Source organism: Crinia signifera, chromosome 5 (assembly GCF_055691185.1).
Source record: "Crinia signifera chromosome 5, ASM5569118v1, whole genome shotgun sequence".
NCBI lineage: Eukaryota > Metazoa > Chordata > Amphibia > Anura > Myobatrachidae > Crinia > Crinia signifera.
In genome coordinates this window covers 239,989,338-240,017,337 of record NC_139221.1, presented here as the reverse complement: position 1 = coordinate 240,017,337, position 28,000 = coordinate 239,989,338, and the positions used below count along the sequence as shown (strand labels likewise).

General features: G+C 40.6%; 1 protein-coding gene across 11 annotated transcripts in view; it reads left to right on the top strand.

Moving 5' to 3' along the window:
* The window catches only part of RARB (retinoic acid receptor beta), a 750,738-nt gene that overhangs the window by 568,165 nt on the left and 154,573 nt on the right, over positions 1-28,000 (top strand). The window contains exon 1 of one of the 11 annotated variants that reach the window (XM_083188724.1): positions 643-1,406. The exons of 9 other annotated variants lie outside the window; for them this stretch is intronic. In XM_083188724.1, the coding sequence (XP_083044850.1) occupies positions 1,241-1,406 (166 nt within the window). In that variant the 5' untranslated portion in view covers positions 643-1,240. Of the gene's footprint in view, positions 1-642; positions 1,407-28,000 lie in introns of those variants that run through there. One more of the 11 variants, XM_083188731.1, reaches the window with a different exon arrangement.

Genomic DNA, 28,000 nt, shown 5'->3' with positions numbered 1-28,000 from the left:
GGGGGGTGATTAGGGATACAGGAACACAAGCCTCGGCCGATAGGCGAACTGTTATGTGATATTAACACTGAACCTGCTGCTGCTGCTGGCGTGCCCTTTATTGTGTGCCGTCTTATTGTTCTAATAAAGAAAAAGCACTGAGCTCTGATTAAATTTGGCATATGTGACTTCTCACCCCAGGCTGCCCCTTCATCAGGACATAGCTGCGGATTAATGGTCATCTGGAAAGATTGTAACACACTACGGTGGAAAAACAAAATAAATAAATAAACACATTGCATTCATTGTATAAATGTCTTTGATCATTAGGCAAATATAAATTATTTCTTAATATGATGTTCCTGAAAATATGTAATAATCATAAATATTCATATTCAGCAAAACAAAAACAAAATATAAAAAGCAGAAGGGTTGTTTAGTTTTCTGAAGAAAAAAAAATTCCAATACATTTTACAATTAGCAAAATAAAAAAATGTGAAGGGTCCATAATGAGGCTGTGTGCATGTTGTCCTGCTATCGTCCATGTTGCACGTAGTGTATGTATATATATATAGTTTATGTAGCGCAGCCTGCATCCCTGCTCTGCCTGCCTGTGTGTGTGTGTGTGTCTGCTGCTTGTGCAGGGTTGCTGCTAGTCTTTAAGCTGTGTGAGAATCCTGGGAGTTGGTGATGTCAGACTGGTTTGGGTCATTTGAAGGTTAGCAGCCTAGGAAGGGTTCATGGAGAGTTCACTCGCATATATTAGGCAATGCAATCTTTCATTTTGTGTGACACAAGTAGTAGGAAGTGAGCTGCTCAAAAGCAGAAGGATCTATTCGCAGCAGAAGGGGGGACCCGAGTGCTAGATGAAATAAATGTTGTTATTTTTGCAGACTTTGAGTTCAGTCGCCTCTGAAGAGCTGCTTGCAGCTTATTAGCTGCTACAGGAGGCTCGAGCAGCATCAGGAATTTAGAGACATTTTGCCTGCAGCTGACAGATTGGATTTCTCCGTCCCCCTCTCCGGCTTTGCTGGAATGGCTGCGAAGCTTGGAAAATAGTAAATGATCATTTGGATCAATTACAGGCTTTTAGCTGTGTTGTCTGTCATAATTCATGATTCTGGTCTGGGAAATAGACCAACAGCCGACGTGCCAAAAAAAAGGGGCAGAGTTTGATGGAGTTGGGTGTACTTTTAGATGCCATTTTACTCTGCACCTAAAGGAAAAGCACTTTTACAGGCATTCTGTATAGGGGGGAATCATGTTTGACTGTATGGATGTTCTAGCAGTCAGCTCTGGGCAGATGCTGGATTTCTACACTGCGAGCCCGTCTTCTTGCATGCTCCAGGAAAAAGCTCTTAAAGCGTGTTTCAGCGGATTGGCACAGACAGAATGGCAGCACCACCATCACCGGCACAGTGCTCAATGTAGGTCCCCTTACCAGCCTGCCTGGCTTTATTTTCTTCTCATCACTGCTTCTGACTGCATGCCATAAATAACTGAACTCTAAGATGACATCCATTAAAACGCACTCCTTCCTTTCATCTTTAGTGTCACTGGCAAGTAAAATTAATCATTTACGGTAAATTATTGCATATCTTTAATAGGAATCATTTAATTTCTCATGTATTTGTTGCGTGTCCTTTTATGACTGTTTATGACTAATAAAATTGTGAATGTATATGTTGTATGTACATACTTGTTTATACCTATAAAGACGGCAATATCGTTATTTTATTATATATCTTATTATATATATCCATTACAAAATCCCTTATATCTCTTATATCCCTTAGATCACTTCTAAGTTTACATATTAATATTATTTCACTACTAACATTATGTCCTAGTTACGGGAGAGTAATACTGTATTACTTAAACCGCGTCATCTGTAAAAAAGAACGTATAAAGTTTTTTTAATTTGATTTACCAACAGAGCAATATTTTTGTTTTCTTATTTGTGTTTGTTTGTGTTAGCATGTGTTATATGGCTGCCAACTAATGTCGTGTTTGGTGCTTGTCTGTTGCTATTACTAGGACTGTCTTCAAAGCCATAATTCTTGAGTTTGACCTTAGCACCTTTAAATTTGCTTTGCTGGGACTTAAAAGTTTGGACTGTGCTAAATAAGCAGGGCTCCTGGTCACTTGTCTAGCCATCAATTACAGGCAGTGGTTTGCACACTTACAGTAGGAGGAAGAGCTTGTGCTCTGTGAAGTCCTGTTATCTGATGCTGACCTGGTGCCGAGAACACATATATTGTAAACAGCAGTGGTGCTTAGCTTCAACTTTGAGAAATGACCATAGGCACCAGAATGTGCAAGCCATTCACTGCTCCAAGGAGCCTGCAGGATGCTGCTTCCCTCTGACACTGATTTAGATGAATTGCTCAGCTATTTATCACAGTGGTTTTAAAACAGTGTTCGACACCTCGGCTGTGGATTGTTCCCTCAATTAGGTTGTTACTTCTTTTTTTTTTTTTGGTGCTTTATGAGCACTGAAAGCTCAGTATCACTAAATGTAATTTTCTTTCTTCCATCTAAACGTCTGCCATAAAATAAAATTGTGGTTCCAAGCGCCCACCGTAACATATTTTCAATCTTTCAATGAACTATGACAACATGGTTCGGGTATGCCAGTGATACTTTATGCTGTTGTTAGATAATAAAAAAAAAAAAAGAGAGATAATGTTTCACTCAAATTACCTGTTCTAGATTACTGTCTACTAGAAGTGACAAAAGATGAGGAACAGTACGGTCTATTTAGATCATAGGGTATCGTCTTAAGAAACAGTTCCCTAAGTTTTTCAAATGTACAGTATCTACCATTGGCATATTATGTATTATAGGGTATAAAGGATTATCATAATGGTCCGGTAGAAGTTGCATACAGTATGTGCACCGTAGCGGGGTGTTTGTATATACTTTTTTTTATCTCTGAGGAAGTGGCCTTATCAAAGTAATCCTGAACCCTGTTTATATAAACCATGAAAGTGGTAAGCATATTACTGGTTTGTGTTATATCCAGGAGATAGTGATAGTGACAGTACACTAGTTTACTTTCATTTTTTTGTAACCTTGCTTATATAGCCATTGGAAGGCATGGATGTTCCATACACTCTTGAATATGTTATTAAACTGCTTCTACTTCTTTTTTTTCTTCCCACTGTATGATTGCATTTCAATGTGTTCACTGCCTCCTCCTCCACACCACTCCCTCTGTGTTTTATAAATCTGGCCTTTACATAAATTATTTTCTAGTGCTTTCGTGAAAGAGTATATAAACAGATTTTTCTTCTGCTAAATTTTGGCTTGTGCAGTTTGCCTTGGAAGGATTCCAAGTGTAAAACTCATAGCAAAAGAGTAGAAAGGAGGGGAAAAAAATAAATGAAAAAATATTAAACACAAACATTCATTGACAACATTTTTTTACGGTTTTCTTTTATTTTCTGTTTATTCAGTAAAAGACTGTTTATGTAATCTCATCAGTTAAAAGAATATATTTCAGTTGATGTAACAAAAGCGTGCTTTTACAAAAAAGTCTAAATATTTTATGAATGTTGTGATTGTTGAATGGGGACTGAAGTGTACCTTCAAGATTAGATGTACCTTCAAGATTGGGTACTGAAAAAAAACAATAACTGAATTCAGAATTGGAGTGATTTTCTAAGCCCAAATATAAAACAAGAATAAAAGTCATGACGAAAATGAAAATTGATTGCGTACAATAATACTTTTAGCTGATTTATTTTATTGAGTATAAATAAAAATTGGTTGTATACTCCTAAAGTAGCTTAAATTGTGATTATTTACACAATGCATACATATCATATTTAAATCATATAGATAGGGGTATTTATCAAAGCTTGGATAGAAATAAAATTGTTAAATATAAAGTACCATTCCAAAAATAAACTGGTGTTATCTGTCTCCCAACAAAATTAAATGTAACATGAATGTGTGTGCATGTGGTAGAGAATATAGAGGGTAAGTTCCACTGGGACAGGGACTGATGCCAATGGCCAAATATTCTCTGTAAAGTGCTGTGGAATATGTGTGCGCTATATAAATAATTGTTAATAAAGAAACAAATAATCTATAAGTACCAGCCAGTTAGTTTCTCCTTATATTTTACAGGCTGTGTTTTAAAAATGACAGGCTGGTACATTATCTCTCACTATTTTACCTCTACAAGCCTTGATAAATACCCCCACAGATAGAAATAGACTTCACAATTTAATAAACCATTTTCTCCTGATAAAGGGGGTTCATTATAAAATCTCCGGGAGAGATAAAATGGTAAGTGATAAAATACCGGCCAATCAGCTATTGTCTTACATTGTGTAGGCCGATTGGTTGTAACTTTAATCCCTCATGATTTTATCTCTGACCAAGCTTTGATAAATACACCACTAAATATGTGTTACAGTCAATGTTTTACTGTAAAGAAGCAGAAAAGAGAAGAACATCTGTGTGTTACTGGTGATTTCCTTAGCGTATCTGTCCTGATTTTGCAGGGGGAGTAGTGTCCCGTCAGTGGTGTTATATACATAGAGTAGGAGAACCTACGCCTTTTGCGTTCCTGCGATAAATTACGGAAGTATTTATTGTCTGGCACACAGCCTTTGCAAGTAACGGTGAATACACAGCTTTTGTAGCAGCACTGAGGAATTTAAAGTAAACTTTTAGTACTGATACTGGGCTTTTAAGAGGTATTTTATACTCAGCTCTGTTATCTGTTATATTCTTTTACTGCAAAGCAGAGATTTATAGGTGTAGTTATTTTTTGTAGCATCGAAATAATGGTTGAAAGTTTTGTAACAGTAACATTTGGGCTGTGGCAGTCATCCATCACCCATTACTTTGAAAGAAAATACAGATTTTATGAAGACATCTTGTTTTTTTTTTCATTCACATTGGGTGGGTCGGTGGTTTAAAGAACATGCTACATAGTAGAATTTATATGCAGGAGGTTTCTATGGTTTATACTGGTGTTTGACGGATTGTGGATCTATATTTTTATTATTGTTACAACCAGGGATATTTTTTTTTCCTTCCAAAGTAATTATAGTAGAGCTGCTTTCTCCATATAAACGCTACCACACATAGTTTGCCCTGCCCATTGCATTGATTTTCATCACCGCTTGGGCTGATGGGGGGAAAAATCCATCTGGTATTTCTGTGACCAGTTACTGCGGATTCGATTTTCAACAAGGTTAAATATCTTTATTATATAGGCATTTTTATTTTTGTAATTGTACCGGAAGTTGTTTCTATAAGTAAAGCAGTGGGTGTTAGCAGCTAATGGTGGATGTTGCAGATATTATATTTGTGCATGACGGAAGCTACTACATACGTAACTTCAGAGAAAATGGATTTCTTCGATATTTCGTGTGTACATAACCACTGCTGGACAATTTTAATATAAAGCACATCTGACGTTAGCTAGTTTGTATACATTTATTTATAGAGGTTTAATGAATCCGTATTGACAGTAGCAAAATAAATAATATAAAAATACATTAAAAAAATATGTTCATTTTGGGAAGTATAAGAAGGACTGCGGACTCAGACAGTGATGCTGAATAGTCAGGGAAATAAAAGATAGGGCAATAGATAATCACGGAAGACAGACAGACAGAAGGGTCTTTAGTACTGTTTTACATTTACTCCTTGTGTTTCTTCTACTTATATACCCTAAAGTCCGGCCTACGTAACCCATAGATGCCATTCCAAATATGTTCTCCTATTTAGAAAAAAATCATCTAAATATTAAATGAACTACAAAGGGGGCAAAGATTGGAGAGTGATGAATTGTGAGACATAACTGGGGAAATGTAATAGGATGAGAATTTCAGAAAGTGAGAGATTTGGTAAGAAATCTCCATTTTTTTTTTTTTACAGCGGCAATCAATTACACAGCAAAATCAAACTGGTTTTGCAGTGTAAATGATTGCAGCTTTAAAAAATCTGGAGAATTCTTACCAAATCTCTCACTTAAGGTGCCCACACGTGATACATTTTGTACTAGATGCATTTTGTATTAGATCACATCTAGCTCAAATTGCATGTGATAAGCTACAATTTGAAGTAGATTTATTTATTTACAGTTTCTTATAGCGCAGCAGATTCCGTTGCGCTTTACAATTGTAAACAGAGATAAAACAAACTGTGATGCGATCTTGTACAAACAGTACGGCCTGCACATACTTTTTTAATCTTGCGATATGAACTACGTGGTAGTATACACATCACATCGCAAGCCAAAATAAATACGGTGCGATTTCAACTATAAGCGATGCGTATTGAACTAAAAAAAAGTTCAAACCACATCTGAAAATCGTATTGTGTGTGGGCACCATTAAAATATCAACCGCATCTCCTGTCATTTTTTTTAAACAGTATGCAAAATGTATGATAGAAGCTCATTGGCTAGTACTTTACGTCTATTATATTCCCTCCCGAAGCTTTGATAAATGCCACCCACCTTGCAAAGAGTGTGATAGAGAAATTTGTGCACTGTTCATATTAAGCTTCTTATTATAAAATATCACTTTAAAATAACAATTCTTAGTGTTCTTACTGGACTACGGAGATCTGGCAATTTGAACATTAATATCTGCAATGTAGATCACACCCAGTTTATTTGTTGAATGTCCATTGTGCTTCATAATCTGCAAATGCAGTGTGTGTGTGTGTGTGTGTGTGTGTGTGTGTGTGTGTGTGTGTGTGTGTGTGTGTGTGTGTGGTTGTAGTCAGCACATAGCACTGCCTAGAGGCTCATTCAGACATCCCCTTTCATCAGTTTTAACTTTTCCCTTTCTTCTTCCAATATACAGTTTGCCTAGCCTACATTTATCTGTTATATAAGGCAGTAAATTCTGGGAACCTGGGAGATCTTTGCCTCAAGTGTCTATTTCCAGATTGTACATACTTTGGCTTGCATCTACCTGATAATATGTTTGCATTATATTTTGCGACTAGCCAGGGTAAATATCAGCTCATTAAAAGCGGAGGATAAAAAAAGCAGCGAATAAACCACCGTAAGGGTGCTGTGAAAATTCAGCCAGTTGTTCAATCAAAAAGCTCTGTGAGACGTCCCTTAATGTGCCCCATCTACACCCCATTTTTTCCCAATTTTTTGCACATGTAATGAAATCCTGTTTGTGCACTTTATGCAAATGTAATATCATATATACAGATATACACGAAGAACGATTGGTTTACCTATTTTGCCATGGCGAATGTAAAATTGGAGGCCTCCACTGGGACATACATATGCTTCTTTACTCTACCGTAGTATTTTACTTTTGTATTTGTATTATTTTTAAAAGGCAGAATTGGAAGTTGTGTAGTCCTGACATTATAATACATTATTTTGTATCTTTCTCTGCAGTTCTGCCACAAGAAATAGCACTCTCTCCTGTAGTAGAAATGATGCACCAACCGGGCGGGGGACTTTAAATATTTCTGTACGCCAAGCTAGCAGCTACACCGCTGTGTTGGATTGGTCAGTAAAAGGTTAATTAGCATTTGTAAAGGCTCCAACAAATCCCCCTTGTAACCAGATGTGTGAAATTATCAACACGTTTGCTTTTTCTTATACATTGCAATATGATGTGACCTCCAGGATATATATGTGACTCATTTGCTGAATGTGCTTGTGCTGCATTATCTACTGTCCCATTTAACATATTAGTTCTCCTTCTCAAAGATCTTTGGGTTCTGTGTTGAAGCGGTTCTTGCAATCGGTTGTCAAATTAAACCATTAAAACTGCAAGCCAAATCACCTTTACTTTTTCATCAAAGTCCGCAGTTGTGAAAAGCTGCTTTTCTGTAGGCCATTTCAGGCTTCAAAAGACTAGTCTGGGCTGCTATAAAGCTCAGGGCTATAATTAACTGAAATGGAAATGAATGCGAGTGAAAATTTAGTTCCTGATGTTTTAATCTGGAGTTGCATTTCCATGTGTTACAGAAGAAAATTCTTAAAGGCAAACTTAATTAGTTTATTAGGATTGTCAGAACATGTTGACTTTAATAGAAAGGAGCTTGATATGTTATTTTTGCTGCCATCATTTATATTCAATAAACATATTCCCTGATTTGATACTATCCCTAGAACCTAATCCCCTAATACATGTTCTATGGGCTTTCTTTATTTATTTTAATTATACGGTGCTTTACCTTTTCTATGTACTAGTAGATATAATGTAAGCTGGTAGCAATATTTTATAGGGTTTGCTTCGTTGGCTCGACAGTGTCAATGTTGACCCCAAAAAGGTTGACATGGGAAAAAAAACGTTGTCCTGAAAACAATCAACACATAAAAAGGTCAATATGTTGTTTAGTTAGTTTTTTTTTGGGTGTCAATTTGTACTTGTAGTACTGCTGATTTGCTCCACTAGTGCTGCACTTGGCACAGTTTACCGTTCCCAATAGTAGTAGATGTGGATGGTAAAGTATGAACGGTAAAAAAATGTAAAGATATAAAGATTGACCATTTTACCATGTCCACTAAATGCATGTTGACCAATAGTTGTCGACCTATTGACACCTATTGACTGTTGACCAACAGTCTGAATCACAATTTTTGTCCTAGTGTTGCATAGTAGTGTTATTCATTTTTTGTTGTTGGGTGTTACGGCAAGTGTTGTATACACTTTAGAAAGTACTGTATATATCCCATCTAGTACATTATGTATGTGTTTAATTAAGGGACAGATTTTATTTTGTTGTCTTTGTTTTTTTGTCTTTTTTTCCTAAATATACCATATTTTTTTCTGTAAAAATGTGAAGGTTCATGCAAAGCCCCACATGTTTTCACAAATTAATGTTGAAACAAACTTTTTATGGTTACGTTGTGTGAGTGAGTGTTTTGAGCACATGTTGGAAACATAAGATAACACCACAATTCACTTACGATGGTGAAGGCACCAAATATTTATGATCTTGTCCTAACACCATTCACAGTCAGTATAAGTTATTAAATAACTCCTTTGTGCATGCTCAAAATTGTTTGATTACACTGCATATTTTCACCAAGTAGCCATTAATGGTTTACTTGCAATGGCTGGCTGTCATCCTGCGATGGTGGCTCTTCTGTTAATATTAATGGCAATGTTGTGATGGTCATCCCTAATCTAGGACCAATGTCAGACACACACTTTCCCCTCTCACATTGCTACAGATGTGTGCTGACACCTCCTAAAGACATATGGTGTACATGAGCTGTCTATTCTGCTGATGCTTGTAACTCCCTCTCAGCTCAAAGCAGAGCACAGTAGGAAAGGGTACACTGCACTTGCAGTCAAGGTGTGGGCAACAGGAGGACTCTAGAACACAGAGCTGCTGCTTTGAGCACTCCCATTCTGCAAATCATACCCACCAATGTTCATACATGCAATGCAAGCCCTCGGCTGCTCAGCCCAAAATCTGCATCATGCCAAGATAACACTTTGCTGTACTACTCCAAACATTTTCTATTAAACATGAGCCTTTTTCAAGTCCACCATTCAGGGCTGTTCTGTCTAAGGGGGAGATTCTCTTAAGCAGAAATGCAGTAAAAAAACCCGTTATCCGGGTTTTTACCGCATTTCTGTATGCTCTGTCCCCCCTCCGCAGTGTCACCGCTGCGGAGGGAATCGCCAGCAAAAGCTGGTGATTCCCTGCAGAAGCCTATGGGCTTCTTACCGCAGCGCTGGGTGAGGGATCCGTCACGGATCCCTCCCAGCATGCCCTGTGGCTGGTGCCGTGTTCTTCACATGCGCAGATGGACTCCCGGGTCACAAACCCGGAAGTCCAGCACCGGACCCGCATTGCAAGGGACAGCTCTTATCGCAAGAGCTGTCCCTTGCGTTAATGATCGTATATGTTAGAGCATATGCGATCATTAAGAATGCGGTGGCTAGTGAAGGGGTGTTAGAACATCCCGCCCTAAAAGTGTTCACTTGGTTGGGAAAAGAAAAATGTATAGTTTTAGACATTATAATAAGAAAATAGTCAACCTACTGTAATAATTGACATCACAATTGCAAATATTTATTTATACAGAACGCATAGCTCTGTAGCATGGTAGATCTGATAACATCAGTTCCAATAGTTATTTTCATGTTCAACCTCTGCATTACTGCTCTTCCTGGCATCCCAGTTTATTCTATCGCTGTAAATGTGGCCTGAAGTCATATATATATATATATATATATATATATATATATATATATATATATATATATATTAATAAGATAAACAAGACACTGTACTGTTGTTTTTGAAGCTATCTGTGACCTGAGTGCCACTCCCTGTCTCCTATATATATATATACAATATATATATACATATACATGATTATTTCCTGTGTGGTATGCCAAGGTAAACAGTTGGGAAGTATTTTCCTGCATCATGCAGTATTTGTATGTGTATACAGTACATAAATGATGGTAAAATGGCTACCATTACTGCCTCACAGCGCTGAGGTCATGGGTTCGGTTATCACCATGGCTCTAACGGTGTTGAGTTTGTATAGTCTTCCTGTACTTGTGTGGTTTCCTTCAGGTACTCTGGTTTCCTCCTGAAAACCAAATACATACTAGTAGGTTATCGGCTCCCGACAAGAGTATGTGTATACATACTGTACATAAGCAATATTATTCTGTATGTAGCACCTGTTGAGTATGTTTATAGAAAGATGATGAATATTATTCTGTATGTAGCACCTGCAGGGAATGTGCATAAATAGATGATGAATACTATACTGTATGTTTATAGATAGATCATGTAGCACCTGTAGGGAATGTGCATAAATAGATGATGAATACTATACTGTATGTTTATAGATTATCATACTGTCCATTTAAATTGGGACACTAATGAATTACACAGGTTTGCACATCACCTGGTTGTAAACAACCACAGAACATGTTTAATTCATGAGCGTCCCCATTTAAAGGAATATATGATAAGCATACGATTGTAAAGATAGATGATGAATGTTATGTTGTATGATTTTGCATTGTAGATGTATAAATACAATATAAATATTTGCTGATTGTAGTACTTGTAGCATATTAGCATATATGTATAGATTGATTATACATAGTTTGCTTATAGTTGTACAGTGTGCGTATATATTATATATATATATATAACGAGAGAGAGAGAATATGCATATTTATCTTCCTAAACCCAGAGTTGGTGTATGCATACGTCCTAACCACCCAAATTCTGGCAGGATACTACTGATTTGCTAGTACTTCTTACTACCATAACAATCTTGATTTAAAAGGAGATGCCTCAATTTTACATAACATAAAAATGGTGTGTTCTGGTGAAAATGCCCACTGAAGTGATAATCACGTCCATTATTTTACCTTTATGCCCCCAGCATGCTGCACCCCACTTCCTCTCCTGATATGGAATATCCCACTGTTGCGAGGCTTGTGTACAGTATGTAGTATTTCTAAGGTATAGGATTGCTGCATGCGGTGTCTGCAGATGATGTAGCATCTGCAGAGAGCGTTACAGTTGAGTGGGGTGTGTACTTCAAACTGATATTTATATTGCAGTGTAAAAATAAAGTAGCCAGTATTTACTCTGCACAGAAACAAAATATCACCCGAATCTAACTCTCTCTGCTCATGTTACATCAGCCCCACCTGCAGTGCACATGGTTTTGTCCATTAGAGAGAGAAATTGCTTTTGCAAGTGAACCCGAATCAGGCCCTATGTGTACAGTATACATACAACATTGATATTTTCTCATGTGTCTGTATGTAGTAATTGTGGAATATTGCATGAAATTTAATATTCCCTCAATATTCTGAGTGTGCCCCTGCTGCAAAACGTTGTACCCTCTATTCCTACACATTACTAATATTTGTATTTAGGATGTGAAAAAAGCTTTTGAATAGTATCAATTGGGGAGGTGAATATTTAGGGATTTGGGGTGCATGGCCCCATTGGTTTGATAATGTCAGTGTTTGTTATTGTGCAGCTTATATAGATAGAAGTGCTTTTGCTTGTGTTTTGAAGGGCATATAGCACTAATTGATGTTATTGACTTGAAAATTCACAGCCATTACAAGTAACCTGAAAGACGGACAGAATAAAGAGCAATAATCCATAGAGTTCTAGGAGTGTTTCATGTTTGTCTGCAGTGCTTAACATGATCAATATTAACTGCCCCATTGAAACTAACTGCTGTATCAAATAACAGTAAATCAAAGGAATGTGCTTACAGATTATTTATTGAAAGCTTTAATTGTTCGCTGGGGCCCTGCTTATCTCTGCAAACAATGGACACGACTGTCTCTCAACGCTAAACATTTCTCTGTTTGGGTCTTGGCATGTTATCTTTTGTTTTGCTGTCAACAAAATAATGCAAAAGTTAATGTAGCATCATTACTTGTTTAATAAATTGCATGCATTATTTCTATAACTTTAATCACTACTAAGATGCAGTCTATTAACACATACACTTGTGACGTTGAAATGCAATGTAACATTGTGTTGTTCCCTACGTTAATTACAGTTAATACTAACCAGCAGCTTCTCTGCTATTAAAGGATGTCTGGGGTTTGGTTGGTGCCTAGTGTTTCCTGTCAGTGGCCCTGTAACATCATTCATAACCAGTGAATGTATCGCTTGTGCAGGGCCGGCGCCACCACTAGGCAGCCTTAGGCATTTGCCTAGGGCGCCGGCCACTGGAGGGCGGAAGAAAGGAGCAGGAGGTCCCCCCCATAGAGGTGAGCAACTCACACCCCCCCTCATCCGACACCCACCCCCCCGAGCGATGCGGTGGGGCCCGCCCAGCATCACCCGGCACCATCCCCGGATGTGCGCCGGGTCTAGATGGAGGTGAGCGCCGATCTCCCCCCCTCCCCTACCCGCCCCTCCCTGTTGAGCAATGCCCGGGCTGCACAGTACATCACCCGGCACCGTCCGTCCCCTTCCCGCATGGAGCGACGGCCGCACACACACACCACACATCCCCCGCACGGAGCGATGGCCGCACCGCTGCCCCCCCGCCCCGCACATGGAGACGGACAAATTCTTCCTCCCACCCTAAGCCCCCTCCCCCCCACCGCACGGAGAGCGCTGGGGCACCCCCCCGCCCCCCGCCTGGGGCGCTCCGGTGCCATGCACCGGCCCTGCGCTCGTGTAAACTTATGAGATGCAAATAGAACATGGTCCCAATACCACAATGACAGTAAAGGTGCCCATACACAGTACAATTATTGTATACAATAATGCATCGCATCTCATCGCATTGCATAGGTTTTGCAATGCAATGAGATGAGATGAGATCTAGTACAAAAAGTATGTGCAGCACATACTTTTTGCGCTGTGCGATGAGATGTGTGACGGGAGCGCGCATCTCATCGCACCCAACAATTGTACTGTGTATGGGCACCTTTAGGGTTGTAGACAAATTCGTTTTGAATTTAAAACCTTAGAATGTAGTCGGCCATCATGTAGATGTGGAATTGTAGTCTTGATGGAAGACATGCATATTTTAGCCAATCACATTTCAGTTTATGTATGAAGAACAAATCATAATTTTATTTTGAAAATTTTACAACAGACATACGTGTCCAGGGCACACAACTGAATTTGCTATCAGTATGCCATATTTAGAGAAGGGGGGACATCAAAACTGTATGTTACACACGTATTGCCAAATTCCTTTCAAAGTCATCTATGATGAATATTTTATTGAAAGGATTATGGTCAGTCTGCATTTGACTGTATTTGCCAATTTCATCATCTGTTCCTCCCATTTATACCACATTAACCTAAAACCACAATATCGTATGTGCAGTCTCTGAGTGACTGGCTTAATTTTACCGTCAGTGATTGTGGAAATATTTGATTGCTCTAGGGTGAGGTGTATCAAATCAAGTCTTGGAGAGAGAGACAGTGGAGAAATCAGCTTCTGTTACTTATCTAGCAGTGTGATGAGTGACTGGTTGTGTTGAGAAACTACTCCACCTTGTACTGTGGATCTGGTCGCTCCACTATTCCATATTATAGTTACAGCTTCAGTATAATAAATACATGTATACGTTTTGTTAACTAGATAGATGGATCTGGTTAATATATTCCATCTGTTTCCATGGAAGATATGTGTGATTTGTATGAAAGGTAAAGGCTTACTGTACAGTACAACAATGATTCTCATACTTATTCAATGTATTTTTCTTCATTTTGGTGGTGTGCTGGTCTCCTTTCGAGTTACCTATAGGAGCTGGAAAGTATGTTATATAATGGATTATGGGACTGCAGCACTTGAAAATTCCATTTTAAGTGTCCGGTTTTTCTGTTTCTCTCTCTCTCTCTCTCTCTCTCTCTCTCTCTCTCTCTCTCTCTCTCTCTCTCTCATACAAAGAAGAACACTAAGGAAAGTAAATTTAATATATAGTTATTAGTGCACTTGGGCCCTTATTCTGATTGAGTCGGATGGCTCCGAGTGCGGACGGCCGGCCAATGGTTGGTGTTTGCGCATGTGCAGAGGTGTATCTGCGCATGTGCGAACACCTCACACGTACGAACACGGCGTGAGGTCCGTGCAGAAAATGATCGTACGGAACATCCGAGCAGGGGGTGGAGAGGGGCGTGAAGGGCTGTTTGGGCTCATTACCATTTGCGTACACCTTGCGTTTCATGGGCGTATGGTAATGCGGCCGTGACGCACGTGTGCTTTTATACGGAAAAATGTCTGTATGGTATGGAGCACTCGGTGCTGTTTGACCACTCAGTCCATCATTCAATGGTCGGCAACCATCGGAGGATGGGGGAGGTTCCCACAGATGGAGGAGGTATTCACATGAAACATCCACTCGCAGTCCGTTCACGCGGTATTTTACCGCATTCGGACAGTGTGCGCGATCCATAAGATAGCCGGGGCTAATAACACTCGGTTCCTGTCCGAAATAGACATCCGTCCGATTCAACTAGAATAAGGGCCTTAGTATTTTGCCAGTCCCAGGGCACAGATAAATGTGCCCTTCCTTCACTACCTCTGCCCAACAATCATCTGCCGACTGACTGAGAGCTGGACTACAGAACCAGAGATCACATCTGAGTTGATTGTGATTATTTTGTTATCCTCACACCACTTCACAACACCACTTTTGTTGTGAAGTCCTGACAGTTTTTTGAATGGAAACCATTCCACAGATGGGTGTCTACAAAGGAGGCAGGATAGATTCAGGAGATCATGGGATACTAGGACAGAAATACTAATGCATCTGTTGGCAATGCAGTTTTATCACATATGACATACTTATTGCGTTCATATACTAACATATAAACTATTACTGTATGTAGTTTTATGTCTGAGGTGTTCTTTTTAAAAGAACGCAGTTCTACAGTGAAGGGTTTTTTAGCCAAGCCTTGGTGAGAGACAATGCGGATAGATATAAAGTACCAGCCAACTAACTTCTGTCATTTTTTAAATGCAGCCTGGAACATGACAGTTAGGAGCTGAGTGGTACTTTATCTCTAGCTCTCCACTTTATCACTCTCCAAGGCTACAATAATATATGATTCTGCTGTGTGCTGGAGGGGTACGGGTCATAAGGTTAACAGTGTCTAGGTTGGCAGGCAAAAGGTCGACCACTATTGGTTGACAGTCAATAGTGAAAAAGGTCGACATGCGATATGGTCAAACGGTCGACACAAGCAAAATGTCAACATTATTTTTTCACGTCTTTTGTGTCTATGTCAACACTGTATGTGTTCCGTATCCCCTCATATGGATTGTGTCTATTATAGTCTCCCTCTATGCCCAATGGCACACTATTATAGTCTCCCTCTATGCCCACTGGCACACTATTATAGTCTCCCTCTATGCCCAATGGCACACTATTATAGTCTCCCTCTATGCCCACTGGGATGATATAAAGTATGAACAAGTTTTATTTTTTTTTTAAATCATGATAAACTCACATGGACCTTGTTTCATGTCTGCATTTTGCTTGTCGACCTTTTGTCAACATTTTCATGTGTCAACGTTTTGACTGTCAACCAATAGTGAATGCTCTATGAGCTATACTGGCAGCAGTAGCTCGCATTGTTAATGATACTGAGTGTACACAGCAGAGGATATTGTAAAAGATATTGCTCAGAAATCCCGTTCAGAACGATACATTTTACAGTATCCTCTAATGCTGTGGTTCCCAAACTTTTTTTAATTGCGGCGCTCTATAGTATAAGAATTTATTGAGAAATCCCCCCCCCCCCCCACACTGGTTTTGCCTACTGCATTGACGATAAATAATTTGAACTGGTCCAGGACCACGGACACCCCTAATTTTCCCTGTATTTCCCAGTAGCATTAACTGGAGAATAAAAGTGGTTCATCTGAAATTGTAGGGTAATTATTACCGATCTTGATGTTTATTTTTTTGTATTGCCTTACAGTATGAAGTACATGGAATAATGTATATCTTTTGCTGAAAATGGCAGCTCCAAACACATGCTTCTTTCAGTCAGCATGGCAGATTATGTGTGCTATGGCATTTACTGCACAGCTAAAGCTCCAAGATTCAACGATTGGGCAGTCTCCCCCTGTGGTAAACCCATGGCTCATGTGCATTACCCATAGATTTCGGTTTAAGTGCCTGAAATCTATGGGTTATCCCACATGGTAAGCCCCAGAAGATGCATTTTGATGGCCCATGGGGCTTACCTTAGGGCAGCGGTGGGGAACCTCCGGCCCGCGGGCTTTGTGGCCCGACAGCCACCCACCCAACGGCTGTTGAAATTGTATTGTAATAAATGCTAATGTTCTAGCTGCAGAGCTGGATTAAAGTGTGCTTCCTCTGTTTCTGCAGAGCAGCCACCACCCACTACAACTCCTATCAAATTACAGGATCAGGTGCTTCAGATTTACTATGTTAAGCTGGGTACACACTGGTAAATATATCTGCAGGTGGATCGGTTAGCATCTTCTCCATACACACTGCCTGGTCCATCAGGAGTGACACGCCCAGGAAACGAATGGTACGCCTCTTGCCATGCCTTCATCCCGCCCACCCCCTCCCCCCCCCCGTGCGAACACCACGCCGACTATGCAAGGCGCCCACACAGAAGCCCTGCACATGTGCATATGACAATATATACATGCAAAGAGTTTAAACATCAGTCCCCATACAAACACGCTTAGAATCAGGGCGTATATTCAGTATCTGTATTGTACTTGATCTGGGATTAGTTATTTTAAACCAAAAAACATTTATACATTTACTCTTATTCATTATAGTATCTTATTACAGGATCAGATGATTTTAGGATATAGTAGATTTCTTTATGACTGAAGAAATTTGGATTATTTGCCACAGGTGTGCAGTAATTTGTTGTGAAATATAACACATTATCATAGTGTTATCAAACCATGCAGTAGTCACACTAATTTCCCATATAAATGGACATCATTTTCAAGGCAATGCATAGATCAATTAGTATCATACAGTGCAGCTGGCGTGAATGAATTAGATAAGTGTAAACTGCATTATTGTCTACCTGGCAGCCAGATCCTGAACTCAGTTTAATGCTACAATTGTCTGACATTGCTAGCATTTGATTTTTCAGTACAAATATAAAACAGTTTAATGTACCAAAGTAAAACTATTAAATACAAAATGTTATTACCCCAGCATCTCACAGTAATGCAGATTACTGGGATGAGAGTGCAAATTCTCCAGTATCTTACTAGGAATATTGTGGTTGGATTTAAAAATAAAACAATGTAAATATTACATAAGAATTACACACCTTCAGCTTAGAATATATAGTTGGAACGAAGCCACAACTTTCACAGCTCTGCGAATATCATTAACACACTGTAGCAATGTGCCCGCAAATGCGAGGAAGGACCCAGTATGGGATGGCCTTGCCTTGTGCTGAGTATTTATTGTCACGACCACCATAGCTGCTACCCGGTTCCCCTGTGCTGTGCCTAGCCCTAAGACCTATATCAGCGTGTCTACTGCCCTGGCACTCACCTCCGCTGCTGTTCCCCATGCTGGTAGTGTGCATTCGCTCGCGCTGTCACCGCCAGGTGACAGTGGTGGTGTGTACTCCTATGCCATGCGGGGTCTGGGTGGCGTGAGACATGAGCTGCCATGATGGGTCTGTGTCTGCTCAGGCCTCTGGCTGGAAATGCCGGCAGCAGAGCATCCGTGCACAATCACCGCCGGCTGGTTTCTGTCGCCTCCTCTGGCGGCGCCCATCTTTTGGGATCCATCAGCCTATGCTGCGCAGCTCCACTCAGTGCTGTCAAACAGCAAGCCAATCACGGCGCAGCTTCCCCTTCAAATACTGACTTGCCGGGCAAGACCGGCAGTCAGTACAATGATGTCTATCCGCACGCATCATTGAACTCTCCTGGCTGTCTGTAGCGTTCACTACAGTTCCTGCGCCTCCGGTGAAGTCATTCTCAACTCCTGCTGATCGTCTCACTGCTATACTTTAACATCACGGAACCTACTGCCGCCTATACGGACTGGACAAGGTTAGCCCCCCAAAGGGGTATTATCTTTCTCCTCACTCCTGACGGTTACTCTCCGTGGTCACTACTGGTTTCTGCAGCCACGATCCTACTCGGCAAGATCATTCGTACTTTATCAGCCAATCTTCATCCAACCAACCAATTCTTCATTCAACCATCCAATTGTTCTTTCAATCATTCAATCCTTCAATTCTTTATCCAATCATCCAATCTTCATCCAACCATCCAATTCTTCATTCAACCATCCAATTATTCTTTCAATCACTCAACCCTCATCCAATCATCCAAGTCTCCATCCAATCATCCAACCCTCATCCAATCATCCAATTCTTCAACCAATCATCCAGTACTTCTTTCAACTACCCAATTACCAAGCATCTTCAATCTTTCCAATAAAGTATTGCATATTATTGACTTTATCATATCAGAAACTACAGTTTTACTATTGTGCCATCATTCATATCCTGTATCGCAGTATCTTCATTAAATAAGGTTTTATTTGATCTCATTGCTTCACTCCCTTCTGTCGTTGATGCCACAACCTTATATCAAAGCACCCAGCCTCCGTTACACTCCAGCTGGTGCTTCACGAAACGTGACATTTATTTATTAACCATTTCTTATATAGCGCACACATATTCCGCAGCGCTTTACAGAGAATATTTTAACATTCACATCAGTCCCTGCCCCAGTGGAGCAGACATACAATCTATATTCCCTACCAAATGTACACGCACACACATTCACTCTAGGGTTAATTTTGTTAGGAGCCAGATATATATAATCAGTATATTTTTGGATTGTGGAGGAAAACAGAGTACCCGGAGTAAACCCATGCAAGTATGGGAAGAACATACAAACTCTGCAGTAAAGGGCCACTTAAGGTGCCCATACACTAGTAAGATTTATCTTCAGATCTGGCTGGTTGGAACAAAAACATGGTTATGGATGAGTGACAGTTTGTCAGTTTTCCAGCATTTCCAAGCAAATGGTCAACTGTCATTTGCTCTCATCCATAACCATGTTTTTGTTCCCACCAGCCAGATCTGAAGATAAATCTGCGTGTGTATTACACTTGTGAGATTTTGTCAGATTTGACCCAATTCAGATGGATTGGGCCAATTTATCTGTCAAAATCTGATGCGTCTGATGCTGTAGGATCCAATGCACATTGGGTCTAACCAAGAGATTGATCCTCTTGAACATAGGATAAATCTCAGGTCAATCAGGTACACAAGTTGGACAAGTGTAAGGGGGCCTTTAGAGCCATGGTGGGAATCAAACCCATGACCTCAGTGCTGTGAGGCAGTAATGCTAACCATTACACCATCCATACTGCCCCTGGGAAGGGACCTTCTTCATGTGTACAAAATGTCGTAAGCATCGATGAGCAGCTCTATTCCATTTTCCATCCTTACTGAACACAAAAATCCATTCAAATGTTGTCACATAAATTAGATCACCTAATTTTAATGTATGAACGTTTGAATGTTCTGTGTATCACATTTTCTTTATTTTTTTTCTAGTTTTATACATGTTTGTTCCCTTTTGTAAAATGCTGCCATATATGGTTGACTAAAGGAGTTGTTAATCAAAAGTAGAGATAAAATTGCGAGAAATACAGTACAAGCCAACCAGGTTCTGTCTTGCATGTTTATTTATTTATTATTTATTTATTAACCGTTTGTTACAGATGTAACCGGGCTCATCTTTGCAGGGGATGGCGATTCTACCGCCATTCCCCGCCAGCGGCCGGCTACCGCCAGCATGGCAACGGAGCTTGGCGGGGGTCCCCGCTGCTTCCCCCGCCGTCGCCGCCGGTCCCCCTCACCTGTGCATATCCGCTTTCAACATCTATAGCATGTGCATTATATTATTATTATTTATTTATATAACACCATTTATATTACACAGCTCTATACAGAGAACAAACATTCAAGTACCATTTGGAAGATGTCATTTAGGGTATGGATCATAGGTTTAACAATTATTAGGTTGACCCCAAAAGATCAACATGTAAAAAGTCAACATAGACAAAAAGGTTTTCACAAACAAAATGTTGACACAGAAATAGTTGACATGAGGTGTTTTCTATTATTTTTGTTTGGTGTGAATTTGTAGATTTTAGCACATGGACCCTCAATTAGTGTACCGTGCCTCCTCGCATGGCTCATTTTGTTCAACATGCTTCAGGCAACTTCACAGTTTGCCATCCACGGAGATGGTAAAGTGTGAAAAAGTTCAAAAGAAAACAAAAAACATTCATGTTGACCATTTTTCCACATCGACCGTTTGACCATTCTCAACCATATGTCGACTTTTTGACTGTCGACTTAGCATCGAGAGCTTGTCAGTTAATCAACTAATGTATTTTTGGACAGTGGGAATAAAACTGAAGCCACCCAAGTAGGGCAGCGGTAGCAACAAACAGTGGCACAGGGAAGATTTCAGGAACAATCAGAGATAGAAAGCAAAGTGTGAGGGAGAAGCATTCGTAAATTCAGCCCTTGATGTCCAAAGAAAATTCAATATGAATAACTTATCATCTGGCGGTAACCCCCCTTTCCCAACTCTTAAGCTAGTTCTGTTGAGTTCTGTATGATGTGTAAAATCCATTTAATTGTACACTTGAATACTGATCGATATTGGGTAGAAAATACAGATGTCTTGCATAGTATGGGAGTGTTTCCCTTTTTCTCTTAGCGTGAATTGGTTATTCAGGATAAGAAGCCCTTGAGAGTGGAGTCTTAGAAGGTGCTGCTTGATAAATTCCTTTTGTTCTTTTTGCAGTGTTCCTTAGAAGTGCTAATGTGGAAATTGTCATCCAGATTAAATAGTGATACATCGCACATCAGTCATCTCCCTGAATATTTATGTAAAGATGTTTTTGCTTATCCTCCAAGTGACCACATATTGGCTGGCAGTGATGCTGAGCTGTGACTATATAATACTGCTTCTCTAGTACTTGTGTTTAAAGTGAAGGTAGTTATTACTTAATCTGCAGGTCTCCAGCTGTGGTGGGATTACAAGTCCCAGCAATTCCCTGCTAGCTCTGAACAAGGAGATGCAGTAGCAGATGTCAATACTTTAAACCGCTCATTGAATAGTCATGTCTTCTGTACAGTATACCCAACGCTGCCCTATGCTACTCAGAGGACATTGTCCAAGTGTTCATTTATTTTGGCCACCATAATTTAATTAATAAATTTATGTCACCTTTAATATACTGTTTATATTATATTGCTGTCTTAATTTAATCACCTATTACCTCCCTCAATATAATACTAAAATTATTTTGTTTTCCCATACAATACACATTAATTGTTTTTGCCCACATAGGGCCAAATGTATCAATTTTCAAAGAATGATAAAGTGTAGAATGATAAACAACCATTTGATCGCTCCTAACTGCCATCACTCTCCATTTCATCACTTTTTGAAATGTTATGCATGTGGCCCATAAATACTTAAAAGTGGGACTAAGTAAAAAGCGGACCTGGACAGAACACCGGACCGGACATCAAACTCTGCATTCCGGAGCTTGTAGTATCCGGTCTGGGGGGGGGGGGCTGCAATAGCTTTCACAAAGACATGGTGAAGGGGAGATTACAGCTTCCCCGTGTGGTCTGGACCATTCCGGTTTTTATTACATCCCCGGACCATGCAGGGAGGCTGTATTCTCCCCTGTCTCCTCTCCCTGGTGACAGGTGTCAGAGCAGCCCCACCGGATGGGACACCCCCAGCAATACACCCCCCTGAACCAGACACTACAAGCTCCAGAATTACATGTATTGATGAATAGAGCTGGTCCAGTGTCCCAGGGTACTGTCCAGCCCGGTTTTTACCCATACCCCTTAAAAGTTGAGATTTTTCTCCTGTAATGACAGCAGTTTGTGCAGCAGCGTTTTACTTGTTTGTGATTATGCATTCACTGGTGCAAGCATCAGTTATTCTCTGAGCTAGGTGTATTAAAACTATTTTTATATTTGTGTCTGCAATTGTTATCCTGAAGCTCTCGTCCTTGAGTTTGTCAAATATAGCTGCAAGAACGTAAAATCAAAGCCTTCAGTTACTATAACATTTTGTTTCTTTTGTGACATTCTTATGATCTGCACCTGTTGCATGGATTTGGTGAGAATAGCAGGGATTCAAAAGCCAGCAACAGTTCCCAGTCAGCATCCAGTGTGACCGGGTCATGTACCCTCCCCTGGGGGTTATGGCTAGGTTACTGCTAAGTCAAGGCTGGCAGTCCTCCTTGTAACACCTTTCCCCTGTAACCAACTCCAAATCGCATACTGTGCTCACAGACCAAAACATGACTTCACTCTTTTGTACAACCGTGTGCATTTCCAGACTTGTGTTGTCCAAATGTTTGCTCATATTTTACTCTGGAGCTTTAGAACCCTGTCTACTATGAAATAGCAAGGAACATTCTAAGAATAACAGATTTTCCTAAGTACATAACTTTTCTTAAACGGCTCCAGACAGAAGATAAGCTCATTTTTTTTTTTATATACTTTATGCGTATAATATATATTTGGCGTCATATAAATAACTCACACAATGCTCTGCACATTTAAGCAGCAGAGAATCTGTTTCTAATTACTTGTACTCTAGTTGAACTTTGGCGTTTCCTTTGACTTTCTGCCTAATGCCTGTGAGCTGCAGGCCATGCACTGCAGAAGTGTATGCACACACTAAGAGAATAGAAAGTCCACACCGGCTTCTTTTGGTGCCAACAAAAATGAGGGCTAAGAGAATGCAATGACCAAGGCAACTCTGCTATTCACCCTAATTAGCTCAAATTGTTCCTTTCCCACCAGGGATTCTGAGCTCATTGCTCGTAATCCCCCCACGCTATGCAGGAAATGCCTTTTGTTTTACAACTCCTTTACGTTTAAAGCTCAGCTGCCCAGACCATATATGAAAATACAGTACGCGTTTTATCCTATATGGCTGTTGAAAAATAAAATATATTTTGGAAGAAAAGCCTGCTGCTTCTAATCAGGAGCCAACAGGACTGTCTCCGTGTCCCTGTGTGTTCTGCAGTACCGTTAGCAAGCGTACGCCAGGCGTGCTGCACCTTATTAACCCTTGCAGAGCTATACGTGGTTTTTATAGCATAGACATCTTCTACTTTATTTCAACTCAGAAGAGAAATTCCAGACATGTTGGGAACTGTCAAGGGGGCTATTGTTCCAGGATTTCTCATCTGATGTTTGCGTTAAGTAAGTCATGCTTATTAATCTACCAAGACGAATGCCATAAGGAAACCTGTTTTGTTTTTCTGTCATTTACTCTCCCTCTCACCAGTTTACTCTTTTTTTTTTTTTTTTTACTTCTTTATCTGTGCAAAATGTACATTGCTAACATTTTTTCCTCAGTATGTGATCAGTGTTAAGACTGGTGATATGGAGACAACACAGGAGTTAGGGAGGAATTTGTTGACACACATAACACAGAGAAAGAGAGATTGGCCTCCTCTTGTTCCGCTGAGGGAGTGGAATGCGTCGACATGTACGTTGGAGAATGTTCTTATTTCAGCACATATGATGTGCTTTCAGCAACTACACAGAGGGCTGGCAATGCATGCAGCTTATGCCTGCAGGTAGTAAGGGAGGGCGAGTTACAGGATCAACGGGAGGTGTTGGAAACCATATATTGCTTTAAGTGATCAATCAGCTCCCTCTGTGATCTGTCTTTATATCTCCCAGAGTCCAATTTCTGAGCAGATGTCAAGGCTTTCACTTTGAGAAGACTATTAAGATATGTAAAACTAAATATACCACACACTGCAACAGCCAGAATGATATATAACTCCACAGGCAGAGCTTTGTGTTATGTCTTGTACTTTTCCATAACAGACTGACACTTTGGAATATTAGAAGCACACCCCACTGTATTTGTAACTTCTATTAAATTCATACACTTCTTCTAATCATTAAGTGCCCCTGGAAATGGCAAGGCCCATGCCATCCTGTAACTTATTCATGTTGACCTCACTGTATAAGGTCATGCATAGGTTACGGCAGTGGTTCCCAAACTGTGTGCCGTGGCTCCCTGGGGTGCCTCGGGACACATGCAGGGGTGCCGCGGCTTGGTGGTCTAGGACCAACTCAAATTATTAATGGTTAATTATTTATGAGCAAAACCAGTGCTGGTGGCTGCCAGTCATAGAATGTGTACAAACAGAAGCAAATCCGGCCCTTTACCACATAACTGCCGCTAAGAATCGCATATAAACCCAATCTACTTAATTTTTTTGGGACCTAGGGGTGCCGTGAAAAAAATTCTGATTCTCTAGGGTGCCGTGAATCAAAAAAGATTGGGAACCCCTGGGTTAAGGGAATGTAGTAGATTGTAAGCTTGCAGCAGGGCCCTCTAACCGCCAAGTCTGTCTGTTGTTACCCAGTTGTTTTATCACTGTCTACTATAGCGCAACGGAATCTGCTGCGCTATATAAGAAACTGTAAATAAATAAATGCAATAATTTCACACACCATCCAAGGAATCCGATAATGTATTATGGTGAGAGCCTGTACTCGTCTGCCTCATCCTTGGTGATGTGTAAGGCACGTGTTTATAATGTGGAGGGCACTGTGCCACGGGTCCACGACCAGCATCCCTGCATATGACACTCATTCCTCACATAACATCCTGACGGTACAGTCAGGATAGTGTCGATTAGGGAGGACAATCCAGGCCTTTTTTAAGGCCCAGAATTAAAAAATGATCAATCCCGGTATTCCCAGGATCCGGGGATTTGATGTGGTGATAGCACTGGCAGGCAGCAGCAGGACTTATTAGCTGCATAACATCCTCCTACCATTCCTCAGTCCTTATCTCTCTCTCCCCTTGGGCATGATGCGTTACCATCAACCTCCCCTTACCGCCTCCCTCCGCCGGCTACCTTAGCTCTAACATATGCAATTTGTATCACAAAGGGCAGCTCTTGGGATAAGAGCTGCCCTTTGCAAAGCAGCTGGCGGGGGGTGATTGGGTCCCCACGGCTCTCCCCTCCTCCTATGCCCGGCGGCCCCCTGCTCAGATGGCTGCAGGGACTGCCGGGCTCCTCCGCCTTCACCTTGCACCCGGAAGGTGCTAGGGAGGAGGAGGTCACTGGTCCGGGCAGCACAGCAGAAGGCTGTCCGGACATCAGGTAAGGGGGTGTTGTGGGGGTCATGAAGAGAAACCTAAAGGCTTCTATGGAGTATCACCTGTGGGGAGATTGCGATGATTTGGTAGTCTGGAGGCATCCGAACTGGTCCCCAAATAAAGGGATGTGATGGGGGTGCCTAAGGGAGGCCTGATTCCTATATCAGCCCATGTCTGTGGGCTGCTTTTGGAGCTAAATGTTTAGCCCTGTGGTTTCACATAGGCCCTTATTCTAATTTCTGCATTCGCACGGGGGACCGATGGTGATGTTCTGCGCATGCACATATTGTCTTATGCGCATGTGCGGGACTTCTGTGCAAGCGCATTCGCCGAATTGCACTGTCGGCGTGGCGCTCACATGGGGGGGGGGTGTGGACGTGGGCGGTCCCCCAACATGGGAACACCAGCATTTCATGTGCAATCCCATGCAAACGATAGGCATTCCCATGTAAATGGCGGCGTGATGGGGGGGGGGGGGGGGCTGTCTTCAGCCAGAATATTATATTTGTGAGCCCTGGAGAAATCATTCGGTCTGTGGACACAGAATAATGATCTCTTCTGCTGCAGGCACATGCGAGGAGATGTGTTTTCACAACACATCCCCTTGCATTGTTACGGGGGGATACCAGTGGGTGATTCGGCGGGGCGTCAGGGCAGGCACTCTTGGACTCCGTCAACTGCGAGCTTCTCCGTTTATCGAGTCAACCAGAATCACCCCCATAATCTGCAAAAGTATCTCTCTGTGTTTTACACCAGAAACAATGTTTACATCGTAGCTGCCATGTGACAGATTTTCAACTGTATTTTTATTTTAAATTGAGGGAAGCTCATTAGGTGCAAATTTGTGCACAAAGCAAAATATCAACAAAGTAGAAAAACCATGTTGGGGGAAGGGGTACAAATAGTTTTTTTTCTATTTTATATACATTTGCTTTTAGCAAACAAATGCTGAAATTTTTGTTTTTACACTGCAATTTCAATTTTAGCTAGGATACCCCCTCCCAAATCTACATTAAATCTGCCCCACTTGCAGGTCAACATGGTGCAAAGTTACTCCTCTTTTTAGTAAAGGTGCATACACACGGTGCAATTTTGTCTTATGATTTTGTAAGTCAATATCATAAGAAACGTTAGCCCAAATCGCTGTTTTAACTACTTACAATACCAACGGGCTTCCCCGCAAGTAAAAATAGACTGTGCATGGCAAGGCAAATTTGTCTATATCACATACAGTATACTTGGCCATAGGCCAAATCACACAGTCAAAATTGCAAGTGCATATAGTCAAAATCGGCTCCATGTACTTCAAGGAAAATCATATAGTCAAAGTCATTGATAGCCAATATCTCACCATGTGTATGTACCTTTAGTTTATCATTCCTAAAGTTTATTAAGATGTACTACAGAGTGGAGAAGAGGCAGATTTTTCATTAGAATGGTTTTTATATCCATACCTCCCTAGGGCAGACACACTCTAAAGGTCCTGTAAAATGTCCACCCGTGTCATATCCTGATCTGAGAAGAATTGTTGGCCCCTCTCAGAAACATCAATTCTCTCGGGCTATCGGTAGACAAAGCACCTTAGGAATTACTATTTTTATTAAGTTATTTCTTAAAGTTGTTATTAATGATTTATTATTTTACACAGTTTCTTCAGTGTCATGTGGCATGTGATGAATTCAGCAGAGAGGCTTTGGAATGCCTTTATGATCTCCGTTTTCTCTGTAAAATCCTCCCACTCCTTCTCCCCCTGTGCATCCCATGACATGGAGAGAGATTAAGATGATGTTTCCTTTGTGTGTTTCTGTTCTTATACGCATATTTTACAGTTTGGCAATACATAGGATTCACCTTATTTACATCTGTACATGAGACACATATAATAGTAAAAAATGCATAAGCACAACTATGTGCTGATAGTGGGGCAATCAAATGGTTGGGCCATTTGAATTCCAGCACGCAGCATGCAAAAGGAATTGGTTGTGTTTTGGAACGACAAACAGGGTTTGTGTGTTTTTTGCTGAAGATAGAGCCTCTGAACAAGCACGTCAGGCAGTAATACCTATAGCCGGCAATAGCGTACCCAATTAAGTAGATTTGATAATGGTACAAATGTCTTGTCATTTATTTGTTCCTTAGATATTTTCTTTGCTTTATTTAACTTGTTTTTCTAAAATATTGTTTTTTTTTGTGGCTTTTTTAAGTATGGCCTATTTGCAGGAGGAGTGGCAGTGAAATACGCGGGCTCCTCCAACAAGCCCCGACCCAGAGTAATTAGTACCTACCCCTCTCAGCAGAACCCTGACAATACTCATTAGCGATTTTACTAGCAGTCTGTATGCTACTGCTAATTCCAAATGA